Genomic DNA, 20,368 nt, shown 5'->3' with positions numbered 1-20,368 from the left:
GGGGCTTAGGAAGCTGAAAACTCTGAAGGTAGATAAGTCACGTGGACCAGATGGACTACACGCCAGGGTTCTGACAGAGGTAGCTGAAGAGATTGTGGAGACCTTAGTAGTGATCTTTCAAGAATCACTCAATTCTGGAATGGAAAATTGCAAATGTCAATCCACACTTTAAGAAGGGAGGGAGGCAGAAGAAAATAAATTATGGGCCAGTTAACCTGACTTCAGTGGTTGGAAAGATGTTGGAGTCTATTATTCAGGATGAGGTTTCGGGGTATGAAGGCACAAGATAAAATAGGCCAAAGTCAACATGCTTTTCTAAAGGGAAAATCTTGCCCGACAAATCTGTTGGAATTCTTTGAGGAAACAACAGGCAGGATAGACAAAGGAGAGTCAGTGGATGTTGTTTATTTGGATTTCCAGAAGGCCTTTGTCAAGGAGCTGCACCTGGGGCTACTTAACAAAATAAGAGTCATGGTACTTTGAAAAAGATACTCAGATGGATAGAAGATTGGCAGGAGGCAAAGAGTGGAAATAAAGGGGGTCTTTTCTGGTTGGTTCCAAGGCTAGTGGTGTGCTACAGAGATCAGTGGTGGGATTGCTTCTTTTCATATTGTATGTCCATAATTTGGATAAAGGAATTGATGACTTTGTGGCCCCATTTTTGGACGATATGAAGATAGGGGAGGAGCAGGTAGTGTTGAGGAAACAGAGAGTCTGCAGAAGGATTTAGGGAGATTGGGCAAAGGAGAGCCAGATAGAATGTGATGTAGGGATGTGCATGGTCATGCACTTTGGTAGAAGGAATAAAGGTGTGGAGTATTTTGTAAATGGGGGAAAACATTCAAAAAACAGAGGTGCAGAGGGACTTGGGAGTCCTCGTGTAGGATTCCCTAAAGGTTAACTTGCAGGTTGAGTCGGTGATGAGGAAGGCGTATGCGAGGTTAGCATTCATTTTGAGAGGACGAGAATAAAAAGCAAGGATGTACTGCTGCGGCTTTATAAGGCATTGGTCAGACCGCGCTTGGAGTATCGTGAGCAGTTTTGGCCCCTTATCTAAGAAAGGATGTGGAGAGAGTCCAGAGGAGGTTCACGAGAATGATCCCGGAAATGAAAGGTTAACATATGAGGAGCATATGATGGCTGTGGGCCTGTACTCACTGGAGTTTAGAAGAATGAAGGGGGATCTCATTGGAACCTATTGAACACTGAAAGGTCTGGTTAGAGTGGATGTGGAGACAATGTTTCCTATAATGGAGGAATCTAGGATCAGAGGCCACAGCCTCAGAATTGAGGGACATCCATTTAGAACAGGGATAAGAAAAGATTTCTTTAGCCAGTTGTGGTGAATCTGTGGAATTCTTTGCTCCAGACAGCTGTACAGCCCATGTCATTGGGTATAACTTAAGGCAGAAGTTGATAGGTTCTTGATCAATCAGGGTAAATGGTTACAGGGAGAAGGCAGGAAAATTGGGTTGAGAGGAATAATAAATCTGTCATGATGGAATGGTAGAGCAGACTTGATGGGCCGAATAGCCTAATTCTGCTCCTAGGACTTATAGTCTTATGGACTTTTTTATCAAGTCCCTCTCCTAAACTCAAGTGGTGAAAAGCTTCCCTGTCCAATCTTTGTAAGACAATCCCCCCATTCCAGGTAATAATCTTGTAAACCTTTCCTAAACTGCTTCCAATTCATTAACGTCCTTCCTTAAATAAAGAGACCAGTCGTTTACACTGTGCTCCAAAAAAGGTCTCATCAATAGCCTATATAACTAAAGCATAGTCGCCCTACTTCTGTATTCAATTTCCTTCACAAAAAACATTCTGTTAGCTTTCTTATTTACTTGTCTACTTGAACACTAGCCATTTGTGTGTCATGCTTTGGGAGCCCAGAACCCTCTGCATTGAGAGCTCTGTAATCTCTCACCACTGGGAAAATACAAAAGTAAAAGGTGTTGAAGGGTCTCAGCCCAAAACATCACCTATTTATTCATGCCCAAGGATGCTGCTTGACTTCGCAGACACAAGGAAATCTGCAGATGCTGGAAATTCAAGCAACACACACAAGAAATGTTGGTGAACGCAGCAGGCCAGGCAGCATTTATAGGAAGAGGTACAGTCGACGTTTCGGGCCGGGACCCTTCATCCTCTTCCTATAGAGGCTGCCTGGCCTGCTGCGTTCCACCAGCATTTTTTGTGTGTGTTGCTGCTTGACTTGCTGAGTTCCTCCAGAATTTTGTGTGTGTTGATATAATTCTTCAATTTTTTTTTCTGGTAAGATGGACAATTGTGTTTTCCCTTATTATATTCCTTCTAACAGATCGTGGCCCACTCACCATCTATCTCCTTTTGTAGTCCTCTTATATCATTTTCATAATCTATTTTTCTTCCTGTCTTTACGTCATCAGCAAATTCATCCAGGAACTTATATAAGTTGTACAATGTTGAGTGTCCAGCACCATTCCTTTGGCAAACTATTTGTACCATGTTGGTGACCATTCATACCTGCTCTGTTTCCTGCTAGTCAGCTATTCTCCTACTCATGCCAAAGTTTTACCTCCTACACGATGAGATTTTATATTCCACAAGGCAGATTGATTAACCTATGTACCCCTTGTATCTTCAGGATTCTACCATGGACTGAGTATTCATGTGGGTGTCATGCAAATCCACCCAACAGAATGGCAGTATATGTACATGCATAGAGGCACAGAGGCCAAGTAACCAGAACTACTCAAATATGGTAAGCAGTTAGGTTAATGGGCAGTTGGCCTTTACTTCATGGGGTAGGAAATATATAAAGCCAGTTAAGTTTTCATGCAATTATATAGGCTGCAGTGAGACAGCAGCTGGAAAACTGTACAATTTTGGTCTCTCATTTTTAAGGGAAGATATACTTGTGCTAGAGGGAGTGCAGAGAAGATTCACCCCAGGATGAAATGATTAATCCATAAAGAAGCTCTACTCTCATTGAGTTTAGAAGGGTGATGGACAGGGTTCATGTTGAGAGGAAGTGTTTCCCTTGTGAGAGTATCTAGAGCCAACAGTATTGCTTCAGAAAATAGAGCTGCTCATTTATTACTGAGGTGAAGATGAATTTCTCCCCTCAGGGGTACATGACACATTGGACTCCTAAACACCAGAGAGCTGTGCAGATGAAAGTGGAGATTAACAAGCGTCTAAACTGAAGTGAGTTGAGGTCTGGAGAGAGAGTGAGAAATTGGTGTTGAGGCCAAGATTGAATCAGCCCTGCTCTTACAGAATGGTGCAGCAACCTGAGGAGCCAATTGCCTTACTCCTCATTCTGATTCTTGTGTAATGATGTTCTGATTGAGTGGCTTGCTTTCCCCTGGATGCTGTTGACTTTTCACCATGTTATTGGACCCAAACTCATCTCGGCAAAGTTATTTTGTCATACTTCTCATTGTATCTTGGATAAGGTGGAAAGGCTTTGAGAGTCTAGTGAAAAGTGGCATACGCCACAACATTGGCCCTCACCTGCTCTACTATTTGGCTGGCTGATTCAGTTAAGCCTGTGGTGAGCACTGGTTCCCAGTACGTAGATTAGATGATGGTGGTTTGGAAAATGGCAATGTTGGTCACTGGTAGTTGGTTCCACTTTGCCATATTGGAGTTTATTAGAAACATAGAAACCTGCAGCACATCACAGGCCCTTCAGCCCACAATGTTGTGCCGACCATGTAACCTACTTTAGAAACTACCTAGAATTTCCCTACCGCATAGCCCTCTATTTTTCTAAGCTCCATATACCTATCTAAAAGTCTCTAAAAAAGACCCTGTTGTATCTGCCTCTACCACCTTCGCCGGCAGTGCATTCCATGCACCCACCACTCTTTGTGTGAGAAACTTACCTCTGACATCCCCCTTGTACCTACTTCCAAACACCTTAAAACTATGCCCCCTTGTGTTAGCCATTTCAACCCTAGGAAAAAGCCTCAGGCTATCCAATCAATGCCTGTCATCATTTTGTACACCTCTATCAGGTCGCCTATCGTCCTCCATCGTTCCAAAGAGAAAAGGCCAAGTTCACTCAACCTATTCTCATAAATCATGCTCCCCAATCCAGGCAACATCCTTGTAAATCTCCCTCCCTTTCTCACGCTGCTTTTACAGATTTGCATTCCATGCATTTTATCACCTCCTTGGCACTCTGCCTCCTGACTTCCTTCTAACTAAAATGTGATGCTGTTTCTTCACATCGATTTCACACTGGCTCAAATTCAAAGACTGCTGCGTTTAAATGTCAGGGGCAAGTGAGAATTCGACACAAGAGGGGGAAAAAGCTGTTCATGGGTTAAATTTCAGAAAAACAGAATTATTGATGCCAAATCTGCTGAGCAGAATCATTGCTATGACATTACAATTCAGTTGGCTCAGTAATGTGCTAGCTCTAATAGCAGAATTCCCAGAGAAGGAGCTCTCTCTTTTCTGAGAGGAAACTGAATACATGTTCAATGGGGAAAAGAAATGCAGGGCTCAGGGAAACTGCAGGGGGGGCACGACTGAAAGGTTAGCTCTTGCAAATCACTAACACATTGTCCCGCTTGCCTCCTTCTGTAGTGCATTACTCCAAGAAGTTTTGATTTTGTAATTATGTTGTGGAAAGGAAACCCAGGTTGAGTTCTGGACCAAGGATTTAGCAAAATTTCAATGGCCATGTCCAACATATGGAGCTGACAGACCTAAGCTATTGACTTGGATGAAATTCTCACCTCTTGCCTTTGAGTTCTGGTAGTTTTCCAGCAATCACAGCAGCAAGGCCAATAGCTCCCATGGCATCCACAGTTGACCTTTCATACTCCATGATTTGAAGAATGGAGAGCAGGATGTCTGCTTCCCTGAGAGATAAAATACAAGAGTTCTCACCGAGGAGAAGAGCAGTCACCGTGCGGCTTTATTGAGGCAACTTTTGATTTTCATCTCTCCCCCTCATTTTCCCCTCCTCCCCCAAAGGCACTGAGATACTGCCCCACAGGTGCAGCAACTTTCTCATACATTGCCAAGTGTGAAACCAAAGCCCTGTTTATCCTTCCAGATCAATGCAAAAATCTCTTTGTCTCTCTGTGGAATAGCAGGGGATTTCTCCTGGTGTCCCCACCCAACAGTACCAAATCCTTTCTGTTTTAAGACCACAAAAGGTAGGAGTAGAATTAGGCCATTCAGCCCATTGAGTCGGCTCCATCATTTCATCATTGCTGATCCCGGATCCCATTCAACCTGATACACCTGCCCTCTCATCATATTGCTTGATGCCCCAACCAATCAGGCAACTTTCGCTTTAAATATACCCACAGACTTGGCCTTCACCGCAGTCTGCAGCAGAGCGTTCCACAGATTCACTACTCTTTGGCTAAAAAAAAATCTTCCTTATTTCTGTTCTAAAAGGTTGCCCCTCAGTTTTGAGGCTGTGACCTCTAGTTCTGGATACCCGCACCAGAGGAAACATCCTCTCCACATCCACCTTACCTAGTCCTTTCAACATTCAGTAGGTTTCACTGAGATCCCCCCGCATTCTAAATTCCAGTGAGTACAAGCCCAAAGCTGCCAATCGCTCCCCATATGTTAACCCCTTCATTCCCGGAATCATCCTCATGATCCTCCTCTGGACTCTCTCTAATGAAAACACATCCTTTCTGAGATAAGGGGCTCAAAACTGTTGACAATACTCCAAGTGTGCCCTGAGTTGTGTCTTATAAAACTTTTGGGAGCTTTCTAAAAACAAGATGGCTTTTTTTTTTCTTTCACCATTTGCACTTGGAGAATATTCACAACTAAAACTTTTCTAACCTTCAGCCAATGCACACATGCCTGACTTTTGTAGCAAGCTTTACTTGATCGCAATTGAGTGATGGAGCTCTGTCTGGTTCATTGTTTCTCCTCGTCTCTAGAGCCAGGTTGAGACTGCTATCTGCCTGGTTTCAGCTAACACAGCACAGAACACAAGTTTTCCCTGCTCTGTTACATTTCAACAACACGTCACCTTGCACTGCATCTCAGCTGTTGGAGATTTACAGACTGGTTTCAATGACACATAGCAAGTAGAAAAGGAAGGAGACATGAGGAGACAACAAAGGGATGTGGGCAGATTAATAAGTGGCCAAAGATCTGCTAAATGCATTATAGCGCGAGACAATGTGAAATTGTCCACTTAAAAAAGTAAATTATCCAAAAGATGAGAGGTTACAAAGCTTTGAGGACAGAGGGGTCTTGGAATTTTAGTGCAAGTTTCAAAAATCTAGCATGCAAGTACTGTAAACGATTAGGAAAGTTTCTAGAATAGTTTTGCCTTATTGCTATGGGAGTTGAATATAAAAGTTGGGAGGTTGTGCTTAAGTTATATAGAACTGTGGTGAGGCCATATCTGGATCGCTTTGGGCAGAACCGGCCTCTTTATTTAATGTATTGAAAACTCTTCAAAATAGGCTTGCTAGACTAATTGCTGGAAGGTGTGGGTTTTCTTTCTATGAGGAATAGTGGTTCAGGCTTGTCTTGCATCCACGGGAGTTTAGAAGAGTATGTAGCAATGATTGAAACATGCAAGATTTTGAGACGGGTTGACAGGATGGAAGCAGAGAGGTAATTTCTCCTAAGGGAAAATCTGGAACTAAGGGAAATTGTTTAAAACAAGAGGCCACCCACTTAAGGTAGCAATGTGGACATTCTTTTTTCTCACAGAAGATTGTGAGCTTTTGCAACTCTCTTCCTCAAAGGGCAGTGGAAGCCTTTGGATATATAAACGTATTTAAGGCAAAGGTAGGTAAGTATTTGTCTTGGGTAAATGGGAATGCAGAGTTAAGGTTAAGGTTAAAATCAGCCAATTCTACTGACAATCCGCTAGCAAGGTGCTCGAGGAACTCAGCAGGTCAAGCAGCATTCCTCCAGGTTCCAGTAGCTGCAGTCCCTGTGTCCTCTCTGCCTGTCAGTCACATGTTTGCAAAGATGTCCACAAGTGTCATCATCAGTCTTCAGAAGGTGATGGGGACAACCTCTTTGGAAGAAGTCAACTGGACCAATTTGGAAGACCAAGTAGTTAACGTTGACAGATATCCCCCTGTGAAGTTTATTCCTGAACCCATTTGACATATTCAGTGTGACAATACTGTAATAGGATATTTAAAGCAAAAACAAAAAAATACTAGAGATATTCAACCGATCATGCTGCTCCTGTGGGAAGATAAACAGAGTCAACCTTTCAGATCAGAGATTCTTCTTCAGAGGTTCTGCTGAGTATTTCCAGCACTTCAGATTTTTAGCACCACCAGGTTTTAAAAAAATTTTCAATCACATGATATATTGGTTATGCCAACTAACTGGTGCACAGGGTAAGGAAGTAAGTCAGTGAAAATAAGGTGAAAATTAGCAAATATCCCTATTTGTGAATATTATTGGCATGGCATGGAAACATATTGTTGGTAGATGGGTTATTGGTATGGCAGGAACTAAAAGTCTTGTCCTAAATTTGAACCATTATGAAGAAATAATACTTACTTAACAGTAACAACTTTATCTACTAGTTTCTCGGTCATCTGAAAGGCATTGTTGTCAGAAGATGAGTTGAACAATTCTGTGAAATAAAGAGACAGATTTACTATTGAAGCAGAATGAGCCTCATAGTGCTAAGTTTTTATTAGTGGTGAAAATAACAATAACAACAACAAATGCTTGCATTTCAAACAGTATTAGTATTAATCTGTGAGGACTGAGCTTGGTTCTAGATTTTAAAGGGTGACCTAAAAGAGGAGAGATGTGTCGAGGTAAAAGAAAAAAGGCTTTTCTAATGAGCTACAGAGAGTGCAACCTAAGCAGAACCACCAATGGTTGGTTGATTTTGATAGGAAGTGAGCAGGAGACCAACTCCTCCCGTGGAGGGTCAGACACCCTGAGCCAATAGACTGGTCCTGGACTTATTTTCCATCTGGCATAGTTTGCATTTTGTTGTTTGATTGTTTGTGGTTTTTGTATTGCTATATTTATGCTCTATTCTTGGTTGGTGCGGCTGTAACGAAACCAAATTTCCCTCAGGATTAATAAAGTATATCTATCTATCTATCTATCTATCTAACTGAACCAGCACCAAGGTCTTGCAGGATAACTAACCTTGGAGTGGTTATGAATCCCATGTAGGGATCCGAAATCAAGGATAAGACCGCAAAATCAAGACATTAAATGGGACAAAGATACCTCTATTTATTATTCAGGCAATCTAGAAAGATTTTATACCTGCCTCATCTCACTCATGTGATCATTTGGGAGAGTGAAATACATGTGTCTTCACTTGGGAGGAAACATCTGTAATGCTCCTTCTCAACTCCTTTAAGGGAATCAGACAAGTTCAGAAATGCAGTCGGTTCCTGATCAATGTCATAATGCCCCATCTAGAAATAGATCAAATTATCATTCACATCCTGAGGCAGCAGCGGCTTCCCCCCGACAACTGAGACAAAATACCCTTCCTGACATCCAAGGGAGTCCCAGCTTCTAGCCTCTAGACACCATAATCTACACAGATGGAACAAACTGGCCTTTTGAACACGAGCTACATCAATTAATAGTGCAGCTGGGGGATCTGAATCCAATCAACCTAAGGAAAATTTGTTTTAACTGTGAGGTTACAACTAGAGTGAGATTCTACCTTCCCAGTTGTGGCAATTGGATTGATCTTACGAACAGCTTTAAGCCCTGATTCCAAACAAAAATACATGCCCAACACATGTAAAAATAAAGAAATATTTAGCTTTTGGTCAATAGAATGTTCGCTCTAGGACTGTTGATTCAAGAATTAGTTTTTTGCAGATTTGAAACTTTCATAGATATTAAACTTTCAGAGGAAGGTTCTCACCTTCCAGAGGGGAGATCGAACAGAATTCCCCATTGTTGTTTGCACTGTCATTGCAACATTAGTTGAAAGAATAGGGTGCTTCATCTTCCAGAAAGCCAACTCAACTAATTATGGAATTCATGCAGATTGACCAGTGAGACTTCCAGCCCAGACCACTTAATTAGCTTTAATTGTGTTGCGTTCCTTACAGCTGAGGGCAAAATGCTGAATTATGTGTTGTTACATTGACACCAAGTTACTTCTAGAAAGTAGAAGGCAGGAGGCACTTGGAATCATTATACAGAGAGCTGCAAGCTAAATAATTCACTCCAGGGATTAATGGTTGAACAGAAACTGTTCTATGATTAAATTGGTTAAGAGAAAAAAAACAGTGAAGGAAAAACGGAGGTGGGCAGGTAAACCAGACCTGGGCTATTTCTTGTAGGGGCTACTTGGGCTAAGTGGCCACTTGCCATATATGTGTGTATCTCAGAAACTGCTCACCTCCATAGAATCTGTGGTTGGTGCAAGATAATGCCTTTGGAGTAGGGTCCTTCCCAAAGGTTTGTTGTACAGTGGGATATTTCTCAGGTTCCACACCCTGCATGTAAATACAACTAGTTGTCACTGGCAGACACTTGATAAAAACACAGGCGTTAGAAAAGAGAGGCATTGGGCACAATCCCAATACACAAGTGCAGTTGATATCACACAGGATTCCCATTCAAACTGATCTCACTGCATTGATTTCTCATCAGCAACACATTCACAGTGTGCTTTTTACCTCCAGTCACTTCCAATGTTCCTGACTTCAGCAGCCAGACTTTTCAAGCTCAAAGTTCAAAAGTTCGAAGTACATTTATTATCAAAGGATGTATGAATTATACAACGTAAACCCGAGGAATTCTGCAGATGCTGGAAATTCAAGCAACACACATCAAAGTTGCTGGTGAACGCAGCAGGCCAGGCAGCATCTTCTTGACGAAGGGTCTCGGCCCGAAACGTCGACTGTCCCTCTTCCTAGAGATGCTGCCTGGCCTGCTGCGTTCACCAGCAACCTTGATGTATGTTGCTATAAATTATACAATTTGAGATTCGTCTGATTGCAGGCAGCCACAAAACAAGAAACCCGAAAGAACCCTTTGAAAGAATGACAAGCACAGGGAGAAAAAAAAACATGCACATCATGCGAATAATGAAAGCAAGCAACAGCACGCTGTTCTTCTTCATAAATCAGGAATGCAACCAGAACATACTTTCAACTATATAATTGAGCAAGTCATTGTCAAAAACGCAGGAATGAATGGTTGGCTTAATTTCTAGAGTTAGTCACAGGCTTGGAGATAGTTTGCTAATGTTGGGTGCCAAGATCGGCCTTTAACAATGGAGGAACTTAAGTAGACCCTTCAACTCCTTGAGCTGCATCACCAGTTAAAGCATGGTCAAGCCTGTACCTTGACTATCCATCTGCGTTAATAATATCTCCCATGCCTCAATGATACCCTTTAATAGAAAACAATTAGCAATCTGGGTTTTAAATTATTATTGAAGTAACTATCTCCCACATTTGTAACTGACAGTTCTGTGTTTCAGACACCTTCCCTGCAGCAACAAACAAACTGCTGGAGGAACTCAGCGGGTTGAGCAGCATCTCCCGGAGGAAAGGAATCATCAACATTTTGGGTCAAAATCCTGCATCCGGCTTCTTGAATGGTCTGGGTCTGATAAGAAGATTATAGCCCCTTATTCAAGTCCCTCCATCAGAGGGTTCTCCACCTTACCTATCAGTTTCTTTCAAAATAAAAAAAACATCAAATCACTTATTAACCTTCAAGGGAAGGAACCAAAGGATATGCAGTATAATCACATTCCAGAATTCCAGAATTCTATTCCAGAATTTTGAATGTTCAAGGTCTATGGAGGGAAAGGGGTTGGAGAAGGGAATTATCTCTTCAGTAGCCATTTTAGGCCAAAAATTATTACAGCTCAATCCAATTTGTAGGCACATGACAACAATCATACAAAAAACCATAAAGGATAAGCTCAAAGCAACACATACAAAATGCTGGAGGAACTCAGCAGGCCAGGCAGCATTCATGGAAAAAAGTACAGTCGACATTTCGGGCCAAGATCAAGGATAAATTCAATCCTGTCGTCATCCAGTATCCACGATGATAGACTACCTTGAGCATTTGAGTCTACCTTACTGTAATGAAAACAGTCTGACAGCCACTGGATATCACCCTTGTCATTCTAATCATTTGTTGAATCGTTTATCCCAGTATTAATGTGTTTCTGCTTCAAACTGGAATGCCAAGTGACATAGTTTACTACCTCAGGCTTTCATCTCTGAAGTTTACTTTATAACTCTGACTTAAACTGGAGAGAAAGCCTCCTATCTCTGCTGGTCATGTACAACAGATACAGGGCCCCATGGCAATGCCCTTGAACCAAATATTGGCACATGTTAAACTAAGCCCTCATTTGAAGAGGAATCAGGGAAAGGTCCGCGTCACCGGTGCCATCCCAGGTGCTGATGACAGTGGACCAACTCTGCCAATCCAGCCTGTAATCTTCACCAGCCTGGCCCCAAATGGTGACGCAGTAAAAACATCACTTCAGGAAATTAAATATCAAGGGTCTCAGAGGACCCTGCAAAGACTGCTGTACTGAGCCAACACCTCACTGACAACCTAAAAAAACTCCCCAACAGGAGCCTGAGTGTCTGGTCTGCCACAAAGGCCATTGTAATTAGTCCTTGTGAAAGGACTCTTTGTTGCTCTTCCATTGAGATTGGTTTGATATTATCAAGTAAGAGATCCAGGAGCTAATTAAGGTGTTGTTGGACTGCCCTAAGGGGTGAAAAAAACCACATCTTCCTAAGTCTGAGGTCCAACAAACCTTTGGCTTAAAGGGGCTCAAGGATTTCAATAAATGGTTGATAACTATGATATGTGTTGATCTTTCAATAATGGCAAATACCCAAAGACTCTCTCCACTAGAGGAGAAATGCCAATGTAGGAACAGAGAGGAAATCAGCAACTGTCTGAAGGAGCGAAACCCAATACTTGATGGGAGTATGGATTCATGTGGACAATATGAATCCACTCATTCTGCTTCGATGCAGATCTCCAATTCTACCACCTAAAACACTTTACATTGGTTAGCTCAAAGTCCAGTTCCACCTCCCACTCCACTGTGGTGACCCTTAGAAAAATAGGAAGTCAGGACTGTGTTAACTTTCTGCCAAAAACACACTTTAATGTGATGGTAAGGCGTCAGTATGTGGATACTCACAATAACAGTAATAGCCGGGTTTAGGTGTTTGATGGGAGCTGCAGCCCCTGCCAGGATAAGGCGTTCCCCACCCGCTGGCAGAATAATGGCATCCAGTTTATTCACCTGCTCATAAACTTCGAGCCCCATGGTTCCCAGTCCTGCCAGGTATGGCGTGCTGTCTTCCCTGTCAGAGAGATACACAACATGGTCACATCCACCACGAGCCAACTTGGCCAATATTCCTTCCCTTCTGGAAAACCGTGAAAATTCATATTCACTAATTTATTTCACCTGGATCTCTGAACCTGGAATTTTACTCCAAGTAATAACCAACATGCAAATATTTCCTGTTTGTAGTATTTTTACTTTTCACTAGATGGAGCCTGTGTTCCCTTTGGAGAATGCCAAATATCTTTAACCTGGTGTTGCAGACATAAAGGTACAACACAGAAATGGACCCTTCAGCCTACTGAGTATGTGCTGACCATCAAACACCTATTCACACTACGCTGACATTAATCCCACTTCTCTTTACTTTCCCCACATTTTCCTCAAGTCCCCCAGATTCTACCACTTACCTACACACTAGACGCAACTGACAATGGCCAATCAACCTACCAACCTGCATATCACAGGGAGGACGTGCAAGCTCCACGCTGACAACACTACAGACTATAGGTTAAGATCAAACCTGGGTCACTGGAGCTGTGAGGATGTGTCTCTGCTACCTGTACCTCCAAGAGCCATTTAGATTGGGATTAAAACAGAATTCTGGGAATATTCAACAGATCCTTGTGGCATGTGAGGAGAGTGTAAGAAAGAGTGCAGAGGAGATTTCTATGGTTTCCACATCCTTTCTGTAGTGAGGTGACCAGAACTGAGCACAGTACTTCAAATGCAGTCTGACCAGGGTCCTATACAGCTGTAACATAACTTCTTAGCTCTTGAACTCAATCCCACAGTTGATGAAGGCCAATGCACTGTATGCCTTCTTAACCACACGGTCAACCTGCGTAGCAGCTTTGAGTGTCCTGTGGACTCGGACCGCAAGATCCCTCTGATCCTCCACATTGCCAAGAGTCTTACTATTAATACTATATTCTGCCATCATATTTGACCTACCAAAATGAACCACTTCACACTTATCTGGGTTGAACTCCATCTGCCACTTCTTAGCCCAGTTTTGCACCCTATCAATGTCCTGCTGTAACCTCTGACAGTCCTCCACACTATCCACAACACCCCCAACCTTTGTGACATCAGCAAATTTACTAACCCATCCCTCCACTTCCTCATCCAGGTCATTTATAAAATTCACAAAGAGAAAGGGTCCCAGAACAGATTCCTGAGGCACACCGCTGGTCACCAACCTCCATGCAGAATATGACCCGTCTACAACCACTCTTTGCCTTCTGTGGGCAAGCCAGTTCTGGATCCACAAAGTTCCCCTTGGATCCCTTGCCTCCTTACTTTCTCAATAAGCCTCGCATGGGGTACCTTATCAAATGCCTTGCTGAAATCCATATACATTACATCTACTGCTCTATCTTCATCAATGTGTTTAGTCACATCCTCAAAAAATTCAATCAGGCTTGTCAGGCATGACCTGCCTTTGACAAAGCCATGCTGACTATTCCTAATCATATCATGCCACTCCAAATGTTCATAAATCTTGCCTCTCAGGATCTTTTCCATCAATTTACCAACCGCTGAAGTAAGACTGACTGGTCTATAATTTCCTGGGCTATCTCTAAGCACCTCTGCTATCTCCTTTGGTTCCATACACACTTTTCCACTGTCACACTTGATTGGTCCTATTCTCTCACATCTTCTCCTCTTACTCTTCACATACTTGTAGAATGCCTTGGGGTTTTCCTTAATCCTGCTGGCCAAGGCCTTCTCATGGCCCCTTCTGGCTCTCCTAATTTCATTCTTAAATTCCTTTCCTGCTAGCCTTATAATTTTCTAGCTCTTAATCATTACCTAGTTTTTTTGAACCTTTCGTAAGCTTATTTTTTTCTTCTTGACTGCTTCAATTAGTCCATGGACAGTGAGTTCTGTATTTTTACCAAGTTTTAAATTTTTTTTTAAATTATCTCACATCTATTGTCCCCTGCTGGATTCACACAGAAATGAGAGAAAATGCAGTCTATCAACAATAAAGTCACAGATTTCAGCAGCAACCCTAAGATTAAAAACCTGTTGGAAAATTGTTTGGGGAATCACAAATAAAAAACAATCATATTGTGAGATACAAAATGGAATGATGAAAAACTTAGTCAAAGGGAGTTTTAAAGGAAATCTCAAAAGTAGGAAAAGGAGATGTAGGGAGGAAGTTAGTGATTATTGAAGGAGAAAAGTTAAAATAATGACTGAGAGGAGTGAGGGGGAAATACAGGAGTACCAGAGGAACAGAATTCTGGTTGAGTTGTCAACAGAGACAGAGGGAAGTGAGGTTATAGAACCCATTTACCTTTCCAATGCAGCGGATATAAGGTCAAGCTCTCAGTTGATGGGAGCTGTGATTCCAACTTCTTGGTTAAATCAAAGTTAGCAACTTGAATGAGGGACGGAATACCCCAGGGACAACTGATTCTGTGTTTGATAACCTAGCCACCTCACATTTACTACCTCTTCTTCCTGGCTCCTGTACACGAAAGAATGCCTGACCTTGGATGTGCAGAAGCTATCAAAGACATTAATATTTGTAAAGACCTTGATCAGATTTCCTCCCCAAAAAGCACAGCAAAAGGAGAATTATCTATTCTCATCCCTTTCCCAAATGCATTCAATAATAAAGGCCTGACCTACAAATCTCCCAAGGAAAAGTGAGGAAATCTTTACTGAGAATTCTGCCTTGTTCCTTTGTGAAATCGGGGTTGCATCCCTGTTTGTAAATAACCAGTAGTTTGGTAACTCACTCCTGCAGATAGAGATAGCTGTTCTCACTGGCCAGTTTCTGAGCATGGCTTTGGGAATCCTTTATGTTGCACCCATAGGTGATCACCATAGCACCGTACTCACGGCAGGTTTTGACTCTGCCTGGTGGGATGCTGGTAGACAGGATGACAAACACTGGGATGTGGAGTTCAGAGGCATGGTGAGCCACGGCCTTGGTGAAGTTGTTGTCCGATGCCAGGATCACACCCTTCCTCTGCTGCTCCTGCAAGTCAAACATAAAACCAGCTCAGAAATTTGGACATTTATATCACAGCTGCACTGACTCACTGAAAGAGTTGTTCAACTTACCCCATTACCCCTCTAACAAATAGAACAGTCTAGTCTCTGGTCAAGAGCTCATCTCCTCAATTGCATTAATTAGCTGCCTAATCCATGCCTTCTTTAAACCAGGGAATGACATCTCTGTGATTTAGAATTATAGAGTGGTACAGCACAGAAACAGGCTCTTGTCCGAGCAGATAACTATACTTATCAATATTCATTCCATTTACTGCATGTGGTTTACAGCCTTTCATTCCTTGGCGATTCAGGCTCTTCTTAAATGTTGTGAGATATGGGGCACCATCAACACTAAATTAAACACTTCCTCGTAATTTTCTCTTTTCTGATTCCATGAGAATACTTCTAGAACCTGCAGATCCAGATTTCTTAGGAATACAGTATACATGTGGGATCCTTTCCACATGTTGGACAAGGTACACAGTTAGATGTACACTTGTCATCCAAGTCATCCATTGCTATTGTGCATGGTATCTGGGCAGCCTTGTCAAGATATGCCATCTTTTTCTGTGCCTGCTCCTGACCCTTCATACATAGTTTCAATCACTGAATGTGCCCACAATATCCTGCTAGGCACAGAACTACAAATCCTAGATGCTGTAGGATACCAAGCAGAGCTACTGTATCTACTCCACAGCTTGTGTTAGTGAGCGGACTGTCAAAGAACCTTTCTGGTTCCCTTTGGTGCTGTAGGGAAGGAGATGCACAGACAGAAGCACAGAGAATAAGAACAGGAACATCTCCAAGACCAATTTGCCATGAGTGATCTTTACAGTTGGAAGTTCATGTAGAGAACATCCACTGCTCTACCCCCATCGGTCTACTTTGGTACCTCATCAAAAACTAAACTGCCCCTAATAAGTCCTTGCTTTTCCATCTGTGTGTGTGACGGAGATTTTTGGTGGAGATGGGAAACCTGGAACGTGCAACTTCACACAGACAGCACCAGAGATCAGGAGCACAAGGGTCAGTGGAGCTGTTGGGGAGCGACTCTACCAGCTGTGCCACCTGGGTGTTGGACATTTGCCCAAAGACTCTAGTCCCTGTTGCAATTTCAAGAAAGAGCTGCCAACAATTTCCATATCATGAATTTACAGTTATGAAAGTTGCTGCTTCACTTAATTCCCAATGGGTAGAAATAGAATGAACAGGTTTTAAAGGCACAGACCACAGTGGCTCTGTTTCTTTAAAATGTATTCATTCTATTCCCACTCACTGCCATTGGCAAGCCCTAGCATGGGGCCAGTCAGAGGCAGGGGCTCACTTCAAGTATTAAATGAGGAGATCTTACAACTTGCCCTTCACAATTCACATGAATGGAACATTCACAATTCACTGGTTCTGCTATTAACAGCAATGGCTAGCAAACTCTTATTGTGGGTTTCACTGAAGAAGCTTGTTATCATTCAACCATTAGCCCCTCACTTTCGTTCCTCAGGTCCCTCATCTCCTTTTCCCTTATTTTACAAAATGAGCCCATGTTTCAGTGCAGATGAAAGATCCGCTTCCCAGAGCTGCTTATTCCCAACATTTTCCGATCCTTTTAGAAGGTTCCCCATGTCGATTGTTGCAATGCAGTTTTATGAGGAAGGACAGAAAATCTGACATTCTATACCTGTGAGAGTGATGTCAACAGGTACCACACTCCTCGCTCCTTCACGCTGCCCGTGTGGTGCAGATATTCCTTCTTCAGGTAGATTTCCATCCCATATTGCTTTGAGAGCCTGGAATACTGGGAATAATCAATTTGTTCATGTGATTTCAAGATCTTTGTTCTTATCAGACTTCTGCTGACAAGTTGTTCACACCTGTCAAAAGTACTACAGACAACTCTGGAAGACCAAGAGCTGAAACTAAATCTATAATTGCATAATAGGCCAGACACAAAGAGCGCTGGGAATTTAGTGTTAAACTTGCGTGTGCTGTAGTATTCTAATATGGTCATGAGTTCAAGTCCCGCTCCAGTACAGTGCAGTACTGGAGTATCACACTGTCAGATGTGAGCTCTGTACCTTCTTGATAGACGTAAAAACATCAATAGTTAGTGAGCAAGGGTGTTCTCTTGACTTGTTCTGACTGATGTTAATACTCTAACAATATAAAAATGGATTTATTACAGTGTGTGGGAGTTTGTAGAGCATTTATGATGCAGTGGCTTTGTTCCTGCAGGAATTTCACTTGTTACTTACAACTCTGCCAGGACTTGGAGAAACCAAACTTCTGCCTTAAGCCTCAATGACAGTGCTAGGAAATGCGGGAAATGAAGCAGAACCTACCGTGCAAGGGGTTTTCTGGATTCCATGCTGGATTTTAAAGGCTGCTGCCCTAATGTCCTCAAATGGAGCTTGACTGCTGCTTGCTTCAGGAGACTTGCTGGTCTTTTGTGGTGGCACATTCTGGGCAGTGCTGAGCAGTTTCTCTGAGTGGCCTGTTACTGTCACTTCCCAAGTCTTAACATCTTTGCCCAGGTACTCATCCTCCCCGAAGTCCTTAAGCCTTTCTGGGTTTATAGACCTCTGCCGAAGTCCTGGATATCCATTCCTGATCGGGTCAACCCTCTGCCTTTGGGAATCATCTCTCACGGGCTGATGCCTCTGCTGATCTCTTTCCACACCACTGTGCCAACTGCAAATTAAGATATGATGATGTAAGGCATGAATGCTAGGAATTCTTTCCAGGGAAATGTCTTTCCTTTACTCACAGTGTCTTATCTAATAGAGTTGCTGCTTCTCTGCTTCAACAACCTGGATTTACAGCACTAGCCGCGAGATTGGGGTTCGATTCCCACCATTTGTACATTTTCCACGTGACTGCGTGGGTTTCCTCTGGGTGCTCTGGTCTCCTCCAACATTCCAAAGATGTGCAGGTTAGGGTTAGTGAGTTGTAGCAATGCTATGCCGGCCCCTAATGGCACTTGTGGGCTGCCCTTCACAATTCTCGCTGATTTGATTTGACGCAAACCACGCATTTCACTGTATGTTTTGATGCACTGTACATGTGCGAAGTAAAGCTAATCTCTCTCTAACCTTTAATGTTAGCCGATAACTCAAATTAAAGGCAACAACAGCGTGCATTTTTACAGTGCTTCTAATGTACTGAACTCAACCAGGAATCACAGTAAAACAACATTTGGCATTAAGTGAGTGAGATTCTAAAATGTGATCAAATCAGCAGGTGGAGGTAATGAGATGGGATTTAGAGAGGGAATTCCAGAGCTTTCAGGTCAGGAAATGTTCCGTGACATGTCCATGCTGACTTGTGAATCTGGAATGGGAGGGGTGTAAAGGAGGATGAACTGGGGCGAAGCGGACTGAATGCCACCCATAATCATTATTAAGCATACAATGGAGACATAGTGAGCACGGGACTGAGTTAGGCTAGGCAGCTGCCCACCGAGCAGTTGAGCACGCTTTATGGAACCCACTGTCAATAGGATATTGTTGTTGGTGTTCTGCCAAGTACCAGAGACTCAATGACAGCTACAGACCTGTGTTAGTGGGAGATGACCTCACTTATAGGGAGCTTGGACAACTCCAGACTGAATTGAAATGACAGCACAATGTTAGAAATTCCGTTGCATGGTTAGCGTCAGGGCAAGAGGGGGAAAGGCAGTCCTCCTCATTCCTCCCCAGGCCAAAGTCATGATCGCTCCTGCAGATGGAATTGTGTAGGAATCCAATGGAACCAGGAGTCAGAGCCAAAAGAACAGAAGCTGGAAAGAAATGATGCTCCTACGATATAATCCTACGGTTGAAGTCAGACTCATTCAGAGAAAATGTGGAGTAAATGGGGTTATCTTCACAAGTCTGGAATTGGCAATCTTTCATTATTGAACTATTTCAGTGATAACAATGAGCTTCTTCCAATTTGACTCCTTTGATAGAAAGAAAGCTTGCCACATTAAATGAAAACAATGTGATGTGAGTCCACTTGTACCCAACAGGAGCTTTCATGCCGATCTGCTAATCGGGATCCTACAGTGTGCTTCAAAGCCATTTAAGTGGCACCATGGTTTGTGCAGTGAACGTCACTTTCTTACTCCTGTTAGCATTCTCATAATCAATAGTTCCAAATACCTGAAGCATACTCTACTGGGAAAGGAGTTCCAACAAATCTTGCACTATTAAATTGTGTTTTCAAACTTGGGACCTTTCCTTGATCTTTTCCTACTTAATCTTGTGATTCATATGTCTCTGGGCTGATGTTTATATCAGAGTTATAAAAAAAATAACTTAGTAAGGTGTGAGGAGTAACTCTGCCTAGAATGTAGCTTTTCCACAATTTTTATCAAAGTGGCCAACCATTTAAGTTCCTGTTCTGTGTTCATCTGACAGATATTCTTCTTCCGGTCACATTGTGCCCCCTGAGAAAATACATGTAATTACGTGAAGACATACACACAGACAGCCCTTACAGACAGCAGTGGGAATTGGAACCACTGGCACTGTAACGCGATTGTGCTAGCCACTATGCTACCGTGCCACATGGTTTAAATATGAACTCGGAGAGAACACAGAGAGTAGTGGATACGGCCCAGTCCATCACGGGTAAAACCTTCCCCATCACTGAGCACATCTGCAAGGAAAAAGGTATCCATCATCAAGGACCCCCACCATCTAGGCCATGCTTTCTCCTCGTTGCTGCCATCAAGAAGGAGGTACAGGAGCCTCGGGTCGGGAACAGTTATTACCCATCAGCCATCAGGCTCCTGAACCAGAGGGGTTAACTTCACTCACCCCAACACTGAACTGGTTTCACAACCTATGAACTCACTTTCAACAACTCTACAACTCATGTTCTCAATACTATTTATTTATTTATTATTTTGTTCTTTTTATACATGTACGATTTGTTGTCTTTTGCACATTTGCTGTTTGTGTAGCTTTTCATTAATTCGATTGTGTTTCTTTGCATCTACTGTGAATGTCTGCAAGAAAATGTATCTCAGGGTAGTATACTGCATCTAATCAGCCTCCCCAGCCATTCACAGTAAAGAACTCCAGAGGTACATCA

General features: G+C 42.6%; 1 protein-coding gene across 1 annotated transcript in view; it reads right to left on the bottom strand.

Moving 5' to 3' along the window:
- The window catches only part of LOC140212254 (L-threonine ammonia-lyase-like), a 45,517-nt gene that overhangs the window by 21,417 nt on the left and 3,732 nt on the right, over positions 1–20,368 (bottom strand). Inside the window, exons 2-8 of the mRNA XM_072282973.1 lie at positions 17,632–17,980; positions 16,971–17,087; positions 15,037–15,278; positions 12,134–12,299; positions 9,341–9,437; positions 7,507–7,582; positions 4,731–4,856 (exon numbers count right to left, since the gene is read on the bottom strand). Coding sequence (XP_072139074.1) covers positions 4,731–4,856; positions 7,507–7,582; positions 9,341–9,437; positions 12,134–12,299; positions 15,037–15,278; positions 16,971–17,087; positions 17,632–17,980 — 1,173 coding nt within the window. The remainder of the gene's footprint in view (positions 1–4,730; positions 4,857–7,506; positions 7,583–9,340; positions 9,438–12,133; positions 12,300–15,036; positions 15,279–16,970; positions 17,088–17,631; positions 17,981–20,368) is intronic.

Source organism: Mobula birostris, chromosome 18 (assembly GCF_030028105.1).
Source record: "Mobula birostris isolate sMobBir1 chromosome 18, sMobBir1.hap1, whole genome shotgun sequence".
NCBI classification, from domain to species: Eukaryota; Metazoa; Chordata; class Chondrichthyes; order Myliobatiformes; family Myliobatidae; genus Mobula; species Mobula birostris.
The sequence above is the reverse complement of the archived record's forward strand: the minus strand, read 5'-3'. Positions and strand labels throughout refer to the sequence as shown.